Raw genomic sequence first — 11,850 nt, 5'->3', positions numbered from 1 at the left:
AATCCTGGTGAAATATGTCTGCCGCCACCGTACGGATCATTGTTATGTTTGAGACTATTTGATGACGGGGTTATTTTTCTCCATATATCAACGATTTGTAGTAAAAGTTCATTGATAATATCATCTACCCGTATTTTTTAGTTCTTCCGTATTAAATCCTGGTATTATAAATATTGCGAGATCTGCTTCGGTTATTTTGTAATGATTAGTAAATAGTTCTTAAAATATATTATGTTATTGTTCCCTCTGTATACAGAATACTAACATTTACTCTCTCAACAATAATTCGATTAGCATACTCAAGGTCTAATACAATTTGATTTAAATGTTGTATTGTATCAATGATTTTCCTTTTTAGATTGTTATCAGGATACTCCAAAATATAATTTTTAATAATTGTACCAATATATTGGACATAATTATATGTTCATCTTTAATTTTATTAGCAACTGATCTAAATTCTTCTTCATTAACAACAATTTTATCAAAGTTTATTGGATCGCGTTTGTGCAGACGAGCAGGTAAATGAGGATTGGGATGCCATGGATATTCTTTTCGATATTCTGGAGGATTTCTATAAAACAAATTCGCTAATAGCGAATTCATCTCGTTAAGGTTATGGCAATCCTTTATACTCCGGTGTTATTTCAGGCGACCCTAACACACTTCTGATAGATGAAGAATATATATCATCGACGTAATCTTGGGAACTTATTTCTATCGCAGATGATAACGTTTTTTCGTTAACGGTGATAGCTATTTTTGATTCTTTTGTATTATATATTTAATTATGCGCTGGAAGTCATCCTTGATTTGTTCCATTTGATAACTACTTGTGGGATATCTAACAACTTGCCAATCAGGAGTTCCATCATCTTTATTTTAATTTGCAAATAAAAGCGAATTATTTTCTGGTTATCCACCAAATGAATTTGATCTGATATTTGGCCATCTGTAATATACTCGTAATTGTGCTAGCTCTATTTCTTTCGCTGGAATTGCAGTTGGAAAATTAACACTAAATTCTGGATTAGCTGAGCTCACTGATATCATCGTTCTTTTTGACGGAACTGTATTAACGACAATCTGCTGAAGTAGCTCGTTCGGAGTTCAGATTATTATTTAAATCCTGATTTTCTAAATCAGGCGTGGACTCTATCAAAAGGCATTACTTCTTTGTAGATTTTAATCATCTCCGTGAACTCAAAATATATTTGTCCGTCACTGAGACTTGTTGATAATAACGAGGATAACTTGAGTATGCTAGCGTCGCTGTGTGTAATTTAATTCTATAATCATGTAATTTTATGTTTGTACACGTTCATATTTTTTGCGACGATATTAAGAATACCAGCAATTGTTGTTGCAGCTGAAACACAAATTGTTACAACTGCTGGCGATGTCATTGTTGTTGTTGATAATAATACGCCGGTTCCAGCAATAACAGCAGATGCCTAATTTACATACATACCAACAACAACTAAACGTATATTATTTTTTTTATTACTTTTACTGTATATTCGTTAATGATATTTTTTAGTTTTGTTTGCCATTCACGTGTTGATTGTATCTCAAATTTTGAACTTGATTGGGGAGCTCATTCTATTTTAAGTAGGCGGTAGATTAGTAAATAATTCATGACACCAATAATACAACTCGGGGTTGCCCTTTTCTTCAGGTTCCACCACGAATATTCCCTCATCGTTTTGATCTAACATCACTAGCATACATCCAGAAGATCCGTTTAGTGGAAAACGCCCTGAAATTGTAGTAGATATTGTATATATTGTAGCGCCGGGTATTGAAAATCTATATTTACTTGGAATCTCAGCGCGATGTTTAATGGATTTATTGTATGGTGGCCATAATGCTGATTCAGATGTTATCGTATATACTACACGATCGGTAATTGTTTTCATGTCAGAGAGTTTAATGTCGATGTCAGGTGGAATTCCCAAAAATTCGTTAATGGCTGTATTTATATTTCTATGAAAATTTAAAAACGTTTGTACATGATTAGAGTATTCAGATCTAAATGTGGTCATTCCATCATTGATTGTCATTAACGAGTTCATCGTCGAAATGTTGCTATCATCTACACATTTCTTCGTTGCAGCGTCATGGTTTGATACTGGTTCTCCGAGACCAATAATTTTATTATTAGTCATATTGAGAGAACCAGTCATTGTATCGCCTGTGGTTAATAAACGATCATTGATCTCAGTTCTGATCGTGTTGTTGTTGCTGTCTACATATATTTTTGTTACCACATCATCATCTCATTTGGGTTCTCTCACATTAATAATTGTATTGAAATCGCCGTACATAATATCTCTAGTTATTCTGATACGTCCAGCAATTTCACCCATGATAGATAGAATTGATTCATCTGATTTTTTAATTTTACCGTTTTTAGTAAACACCACTAAGTTATCTTCTGTTGCATCTGGAACCCGCAGAATAATATGTCATCGGGATATTACTGGTCTTTAATCGTCCTTGTTTATCCTTAAAAACAACGACTTCATTTTGGTCCACATTTGCAAGACTCAAAAGATAACGAGTTCATCCTTTACCTCGTCAGGGATTGCATATTTAGATAAGTTGCTTTGAAGTTTGCCTTGAGTCTTACTCAGAGAAGATCTTCCGCAAATATCTACCATTATACTTTAAGATCTGTTTAAAACGATTAGCGGATACTTCTATACTAGTGTACGACTTTATGTGGTGAAAATGTTGATGATGACACAGCTTCCGGTACAGCAATTACTTCACGCCCACGTATTGGCGGATCTGTTATTGTCTGTGTTGGTAATATTGAATACCAGACTGGAGTTTTTATGGTGTTTACGTAATTTAAAAATTCTTCTGGTGGAGCCAACCAATACGAATCAAAAACATAATTCCACGTGGATCAATTGCGTATACCACCCAATGAGTGCCAGGACTAGAACTATTATCGTGATTAATGATACCGGTTTCAATATTGCTTGGTTGTTTTGGCAATTGATCATTTATAAAAACACCCCTGAAATTTTTTATATTTAATTTTTTAGCAGCATCAAGTAAATCAATATTTGCAATTGGAAAGATTAACGAAGTGTTCCTGGAAGTCTCAGGTATTTTCCATATCGATAAGAAGTTCCTGGTAATTTTAGACCCCTTCCCTTTTTTAAACATCCTTGTCCTGTTGCTTTCTTTAATGCTATTCCAACAGCACCAAGTGCACTTGCTTTTGCAACAGCTGGGGCTGCATCGGCTATTAACGCTGGCATAACTGCAAGAAGTGGAAATATACCGCCTGTTTTAATTCAGTCTTTAACCGCGCAACAGAAAGATTGAGTTTAACGCTTGTTTTTGATTGTTCGAAATGACTGAGTTGACGTGCTCACAATGATTGTTTATTCAGACCACCTGTGATCTGATCTTTTTTTAGTGATATTTTTATTCCGCAGTTGTTTGCTGAACTTGATTGAAGCTTTTTAATCTTAATCTAACCAGGAGTGAGACTGACACTAACATGATTATTTGACATTATAAATATCGTGAGCGATTTAATTACATAGTTTCTACTGAAGCATCTATAATCTCATTGGTCCACCAACACCTTCAAGTATCATTGCCTTATTGCTGAGTATAACTGCAATTGCTCTGTAATTAACACCAGCAGGGTTTACACGAGCTTTAAAATGAATATCAACGACAGATTGTTTAAATAATTATATATGCTCCAGCGAAACATAATAGATCGGATACAGTGTTGTAAAATCTAACTGATATTTGCAAACCAGTATCTATATTTTTTTATCACGTCCCATAAACGTCATTAAACTATGATATGCACGAGCTACATGATTCCAATCACAATTTAACAATATATTTTCTGATGGTTCTTGATATCCGTGTATCCTTAAAGAAACTTCACTAACATTAAATTTATCAAATATCATATGGCTATATGTTTGTGAGTTTCCTCGCGCAGCATCTTGTAAAGCAATAAATATATGTCGTGGTGCAGAAACTCCTTGCTGTGATGATATATGCCATGTAAATAAACCATTAACATTACTTTGAGCACTATATGTTGTTATCGTCAACCATGATAACAATGATTTTCCACCTGAATTCATAAAAGTAATTATTTGTTCTTCTTTAGCAAGCGATAGGGCCATAACTGGTATCCACAACGAGGGGGCCCCGAGTGGCCGAGTGGTCTAAAGCGCTCTCCGTTACGGATCACTGCCATCTCACCTCTGTCTGCGTGGGTTCGAGTCTCGGATTCGGCTAATGTTGATATGTGAGAAAGCTTGCCAGTGTACTGAAAAATGGCGTTAAACCCTACAACAACAACAACAACAACAAGGTATTCACAACGAAAGTTTTGTTATAGTACTTTACCAGCATCACCGACGGGACGCCAGAGTGCATCATCATCAGTTGCTTTTCTCAGAATGTTTCGCCCTAAAAATAACTTTTCTGACATCTCTACAAAATCCAAAAATATTTGATAGTGGAATTACGCATGAAAATTTTGTATTAGCACCATGAACCACCTGCCACTCATCAGCGTCATTGTTGTTGGCAAAGTTTCTCGGCCGATTTACATTATACTGTCTATTATCAAGGTAGTCAGAAGTGTCCTTGGCAAATATTATTGACGGATCAGCTGATCTTGAATAATCATCTGAATATCTTGCTAGACCCAATATCGTTGTAGCAACATCAACGTCGTTTTGAATTGTTTCAATATTTCTTCTGTCGATAATATACGTAGCGCTGTCAAACAACGACATAATAACATTATTAACAAAACCAACTCTACCATCAGCTGCATATTCAGTATCAACTGTTTTTATAATTTCACCTTCTACTTCAATAAATGCTTCAACAGGTAAGAAATATCTGCTTGTATCTTGAACTTGTTGTTGTTGTTTTAGGGTTTAACGCCATTTTTCAGCACACAATAGGCTATACATGGCGGCCAGTATTAATGGTGGAGGAAGAACCCGGGAAAACCCCGGAAAGAACCACCGACCCACGAGAATCTACTGGCAAGCTTTCTCACATACCCACATTGGCTGAATCCGAGACTCGAACCCACGCAGACGGAGGTCAGATGGCTGTGATCCGTAACGGAGAGCGCTTTAGACCACTCGGCCACTCGGGGCCCCTCTTGAACTTGTAATTAGATTCGACCACGCTGATTTGGTATACGTGCGTCGTAAGAATAACACTGATAATCGCGTATACATTCATCTTTGAGAACTGTTGCGTCTATATCAAACGCTGGATCGGATACTCGTTTGAATATTTTTATTATAATTATTATCGTCCAATACGACGACTACTTTCTGCTATTAAACTTGCTGTTATATTTTGTTCCTTTTTCTGACTGGGGTATATTAGCCAACCCTGTTATTTTTTTATTTGCAGCTTGATTTATTATTTTACTTATATTTGCAGGCATTACTTCAGTGCTGGGTAATTTAACTGGCTGTGGTTTTCTTCGTACTAATCGAGCTAATCTTTCTTTGAGTGATAAAAATGCTTTACCGGCAACATTACCAACAACACCAATACCTTTATCACGAATGGCTTCAATAGCTTTCATTCCTAATTGTTTTGCAATCGGTATTGCGTTTGGAGCTGTCCATCTCCATAAATCGCACTGTACGTTGGCAATCGTGAGTTTACTACCCTATTACGGGCCCACGTAGAGCATGATGCATAATCATTTTTAAATTGCATGTTGATTAATGAATTATTTTCAGTGGCTGTAATAATTATCGACAGTTTCATTAATAAGAGAATGATAAACATTATGATCCATAACACCGCCTGTAAATAATCTTCTACAAATATCTGATATTTCATTAATAATTTCTGGGAAATTATGTCCTGCGTGTTTTCCTCCGATCAGAACTTCTAAGAGATCAACATCGGCAAGAACACAAGGACAAATGCCTAATCCACTTCCATTTTTGGCTCAGGTTTTCCAAACAGGTCAGTAAGAACATATTCATTTTCATTTTCCTTTGTTGTCGTCCTTGTTCTTCTCTCTTATATATATATATATATATATATATATATATATATATATATATATATATATATATATATATATATATATATATATATATATATATATATATATATATATACACTGCTCTTTGAAATTGCATTAGTTTTGAGTCATTCCAGTTAATTTTATCTAAATCACCTAAAGCTCCATATACCTCAGCGAACCATTTTTCTGGAAGTCGGTTTTGAAGAAATTGAGGCATTTATATATTTTTCTTTTTCATCATATCCATATGCAGCGATATCAATTAATTTATTGGGGTCTTAAAGTTCTTCTATAATTTCAGGTTTAAACATCTTCCTAAAATGATCTGGTTGACCATCAAATTTTCTTAAAAACTCTGATGCCATCTGAGCTTGTTTCTGCGTTGAATATCCTCGCATATTTCTTTCAAGTTCATCTATATTAGTTATATATTTTATAAATTCAGGATCAATATTTCTAGCCTGGCTAGTACCTTTATATGCTCGATATACCCATTTCCCCATCTTTTTGTATCTATATTTTCATACGCGGGTTTTAAGTATTTTTTTTTTCTGTAATTATAAGAATATAATCTAAATTTAACTAATTCAATGTCATTACGTTTATTTATTTATCAGTAATGACTGGATTAAATTTTTCATTTATATTAGTTATATAATTTTTGGGTTTAGATTCTGATTCTTCACCAACAGCACCTTCAAGTATTTCTTCATCTTCAAGTTCTGGTTGTCAATGAGGGGCACGATGTGGTTGAGCAGCAGCTATTGCAGCTGGAAGATCTCTTAAAATATTTTTTGTCTGTCTAGTTCTTCTTGCTATCTTTTCATTTTGCTCAGCAGTTTGTTTTGTCGTTGGAAGAAGACTCTCAGTAACTTCCGCAACTTTCTCAGTAGCCTTTGTAACAGGTTTAAGAGATTGTTCTTTTTCTTCTGCATATTCAACTTGTGCTTATTGACGTTCTTGCAGTTTTTGTTTAAGAGTGTCACGAGCAGGAATATATTTTCTAATTGCTTGTAATCTTTCTCGAGCTAATCTACTAGTGTAAGATTTCGTTATTGATATATTAATGAATTAATTACTCATGCATTATAGCCGCAGAGGGTGTGCGACAACAAATAAAAGTATCCAGACAGGTAAACACAAATTTTGAAAAACACAAACGACAAAAAAAAAATAACCCAATTAGAGAAACTAAAATTAAGTTAGAGGCCTCGGTTTGACGTTATTGGCCTTATTTTTTTTTTTTTTTCGTTTTCGTAGGAAGCTTCATTTTTTCAAAAATGACATTCCAGTAAAAGGTCCGTTCGCCCTCTCTGCTGCTTGTTCACTTTGGCGTTTGTGGTGGTGACGGTTCACGAGCAAGGTTCTGGAGGATAGTGCTTACTAGAACATTGAACTGATAGCACGTTGTTCAGATTCAGATAAGGAAACGCAGTACCGTGGAACGATGGCAAGAAGAATAATCGGTGTTTGGAGTGTGAAAGTTAGTGAAAAAAGTTGTTTAAGAGCGTTTTACATTCTGGTTTTCAATGCTTAACCTAAATTTGTTTATTAATGCTTAATAATGCGCAGGGCAGTACTGTAGATCGACAGTATTTCAAACAATGAATGCCCTTGACTAGTCCTACAATGTAAGACATATCAAATGTTGTTTTTGTTTTAGTGCCATCACCCCCAAGAACAAAAATATTGGGTGACGTGTCTTATGTTGTAGGCCTAGCCCTTGACATAACAAAAATATATATAATCAAGGTTTTAACTTTACTTTGTAATTTTCCAACCTTTTGTGATTATCTTTATTTTAGAAGCAGATATGCAATGAATTATTCAATACAAATTTTATATTTGATGACAAATGTCAGATACACCACCGGACCTTTTATCAATAAAATACGTCGAACGTTCTGACACACGAAATTACCTTACTTTATCTGTACTATAAATATACTATTTAAGGTACAGATAATTATAAGTATTTTTTGTTTTGTCACAGTTTCGTCGTGTTTTGTTGATAAAACGTAAGACTCCTGTGAATGCATATAAGAGTGCGTGTCATGTTTGCATTATGTTGTTGATGAATTGTGATGATACAATGCTTTCTCAGTACAAGTGAACTTGCAATTGTTGAGTTTTACATCCTTGTACTTCATAGTGATTTCTCGTTTATCTGCAGTGACAACCTTGTCTCATTACGTTAATGGGTCATGAAGTTTAGGAGCTGGTTTTGCAGTTCAGCTGTATTATATGCTCAAATAATATTGCAAAGGTATTTTAAAGATATTCTGTTAACATTTCAACATGGCGACCAAACTCTGCTGTTTGTAACAACTGAACCATTTACAGCATCAAATTAGGCTGACAAGAATAAAAATTTGCTGTTAATGTAACGAAAACCCACTTTACAAACTGATATCCTAGCAATGGAGAAAGAAAATCATACTCAGAATTCTTTCGATAGCCAGCAGAAACAGGACTAAGTAGCTCCTTAGTGATGATATATCCGCAAACTATACATTTCTTTATGATAGCAGGGATGGTATAGACAGCGGAATTTCTTCATAAGGAGCAGTCCATGTATGACTTCAAGCACCAAGGGAAGCAGGAGGGTCAGAGTTGTTTGATTGGGGGTAGGAGGGTTTGAAAAATGTGATGTCACAGAAACAACAGCAGTGCCATCTACCAGAGAAAATGTAGACTACTTAGCATCACGGTATTAATGTGTGAGGAAGGGAACATTGAGAAATAAATTAATGAGATGAAATATCGACAACATTATTCCATAGATTTTACATCTTTTTCCTATCCATAATTTTATCTTTTTTAGTGTAGACCCAGATTGATCAAGATATTTTTTCTATACCGAGTGATTTCAGAACAGTTTTATTTTTGAAAATATTTAGGGGGGGTCAAGGCTTTGTGACATCATATATAAGGGGCATGACCTGAGTTTTGTGACAAAATGTGATGAGAGAGTGTAAAAAATCCCCCTAGATTGTGTGATGTCATGTGTGTTTAGCCTATTAGCAAATAGTGAAGCGGAATGTTTTCCAAAACATGTTAAATTCATCAGTGTAATGAACTGAACATTTTCAAATAATTGTGTATGTTCCGGCTGGCTGGAAGAGTGGTCCAGAATTTTTTTTAGAGTAATCTCAAGAAAGTCATTCATGACCCCTTGGGGGTTATTTTTACCATCTGCTGCAACTCAGTATGATTTTAAGCAAATTATGTATATGAACCTTCTTGCTACATATTTTTATACTCAAGCACTACTTGTAAGAACTGTTAAAATTGCATTGAAATTTATATTGTGGTCCCCCTCTTGAACTGCCCCTTTGACTAGTGGCCACCCCTTTGACCAGTGGCCACATGCTTTATGTGGCCAGAATTCCATGGCAGGACAAGTTTGTGTTCAAAAGTACCCCTCTTGGATGCTCACTCCTCTAAAGTGGCTAGTGGTTTGCATATTGATGCAAAAACTGTCGAATTTACCCCTCATGAGTGGCCACATAAGATATAATGTGGGCATTTTTCTTTGTCTTTGAAGTATGCAATAACTGTATGAAAGAGCAGAAAGGACCGGTATATATTTTCTTGTATGCACTGAATAAACTACTGAAAATTACTTAATTCTTAATGCTCGTTTTTTTTTATTGTTCATTTGAGCCGTGTGTTCTTTAGATTTTGGGTTATGTTAGATAATTAATGGCAATTAGTACTACTGATAATTATCAAAACGACAAAAGCTAAGTAGAGTAGTACACTGTCCATTTCAAGCCGGTGTCATTTGGTTGCAAAAAAGATTTTTTTTTTTACATAATGCTATTGTAGCATCTCTCTTTGGCCAAAAAAGAAAAAATGTGTGTTTTAAGTTGTCCCTGTTTTTCTTTGCTGGCTCCAACACTCCCCTTGATAAAAAAAAGACCAAATTATGAAAAAGAAAATTCCCGAAATTAATTTATGCATTTAATTTAGCCCAGTACTTGATACGCTTAGGACATGATATATACTAATCATTATCATATATATATTGTTTAAAAAAAAGAAGAAGTTAAAATCCCTCCCTGCCTACCTTAATTTTAAAACCAGTGCGGTAGGAAACACATTTTTTATGCCTTATAGATTACAAAATATACTTTGAAAGGTACCCGGCTGAAATGAGTCAGTCACATGAAAAGCTCTCATTCTTTGTACACACTTAGCATCATTTCTAATAAAACAAATTATTATTGAATAGATAATTTGTTTACAAGAAGTACAAAATGTCATTCAAGAAAGTTAGTTTAGAACAAAAAGTAATTTTATTGCTACTGAGATATTTCATGTCAGAAAGATTCAAAACATCAGTATACATTTATACTGCAATGCAAAAAGAAAATGAAATCCATGGAGAGGGATAGATGTTTATGCCCAGATTTTATTGACATGGTTACTTTGCACCATGATTGATGGTTATTCACAATTAAATTAAAAAACACTGATGTTAAGTTTTTCTCTTTGATTCTATAACACTCCTGTGATTTTTAAATGAAAATAATAATGGAAAACTTAATTGCACCTTTCCTACCTTATATGTAGTTGTTATTCACATCTGTGTGATACCCATTTAGAAGGGCCACTTTCCTTGTAAAGAAAGGAATGCCTTATAAGAGGGGTACCACTGTACTAGAATTAAAAGAAACATGAAAGTAATGTCTCTTGTAGAACTAAAATCTTAGGAGGTGAAATTTATTTTTATCATTTGAAAAGGATGGGTCAATGTTCTAAGCTCAGAGAAATTTCTAAAATGCATGATTTCAGTGTATTCAATGGATTTTTTGGCAGAATTTGCAGTCATTGTGAATTCTGCAATCAATTTTCCTAGTATACACCATGTATTGAAGGCCTTTTGGTATAGGACAAATCAAGTAGCATAAATTTTGCTTGAAAATGCCAACTGTTCCACCCCAGTAATGTAAATGGTTATGTACCAGTCAGTGACTTGTTAAATGCATGTGTTATGATCTAGTTGTCATATCAGTACAGTGTCAAGTGGCACATGGACATCTAAGCAATTGAATTGGAGGTTTACATTGCAATTCCATAGCTATCAAATGACTTAACAGCTTTTCTGGATCTCTAAAGGTCATTGTTATGAGTCTATGCTCATAAAATAATTAACATAACAGAGTGAAGGCAACAAGCCTGACCCAAATCAACATGTTTACCTGAATAAGCTCATACACATATGGAATAATGAAGCTATTATTAGTTGTTTACATAAATGAAATTTAAAAAAAAAAAGTCGAGCAGGTCAAGCAGAAATTAACTCAATTTTGGACAAGGTCAAGTCCAGCAAACAATGTTACATTAAAATAACATAATGAAATAAATAAAAAATAAAACTAACAGACAAATTAAATATACATAACACACAAAATAACAGAATTTTAAAAAATAAATGTCTTTGTTCTGGGGCAAGTTCAGTGATATGATTTGCAGGCTTGAGGTATGGAATTTAAAACATTGCCAACAGTGGAAGTCCATAACGTCCATAAATGAAAAATCAGTGGAAACTACATGTGCAGTCAACAGTGCAAGAATATTGGTAGAGGAAGGATCCTACTGACCCAGATTGCATTTAGCTATTACACAAATGTCAGCCAGATGAGCCACTTTTGGTCCACATGGGTCTCTTGTTGTGTTGCTGACTTTTTGTTAGTGAGTTAATATTAGAAAACATAATTCTGTGAAACATTTTACCATTCACCTATTGAAAATAATGTACCAAATGTGCCATCAAG

The 11,850-nt window shown here is 34.4% G+C and overlaps 1 protein-coding gene across 2 annotated transcripts in view; it reads left to right on the top strand.

Annotated features, from left to right (window-relative positions):
* Positions 1 to 7,433: 7,433 nt before the first annotated feature.
* LOC149787652 (branched-chain-amino-acid aminotransferase, cytosolic-like) overlaps positions 7,434 to 11,850 on the top strand; it is a 54,765-nt gene continuing 50,348 nt past the window's right edge. For both annotated transcript variants that reach the window (XR_016424082.1, XM_089973843.1), the window contains exon 1: positions 7,434 to 7,550. Coding sequence is in view for 1 of the 2 variants with exons in the window: in XM_089973843.1 (XP_089829969.1) it covers positions 7,515 to 7,550 (36 nt within the window). In the remaining variant the exon portion in view is untranslated. The remainder of the gene's footprint in view (positions 7,551 to 11,850) is intronic.

This window comes from Sinohyriopsis cumingii, chromosome 11, assembly GCF_028554795.1.
Source record: "Sinohyriopsis cumingii isolate HCF-2022 chromosome 11, ASM2855479v2, whole genome shotgun sequence".
Taxonomy (NCBI): domain Eukaryota; kingdom Metazoa; phylum Mollusca; class Bivalvia; order Unionida; family Unionidae; genus Sinohyriopsis; species Sinohyriopsis cumingii.
This window is presented reverse-complemented; position numbering and strand designations above follow the sequence as displayed.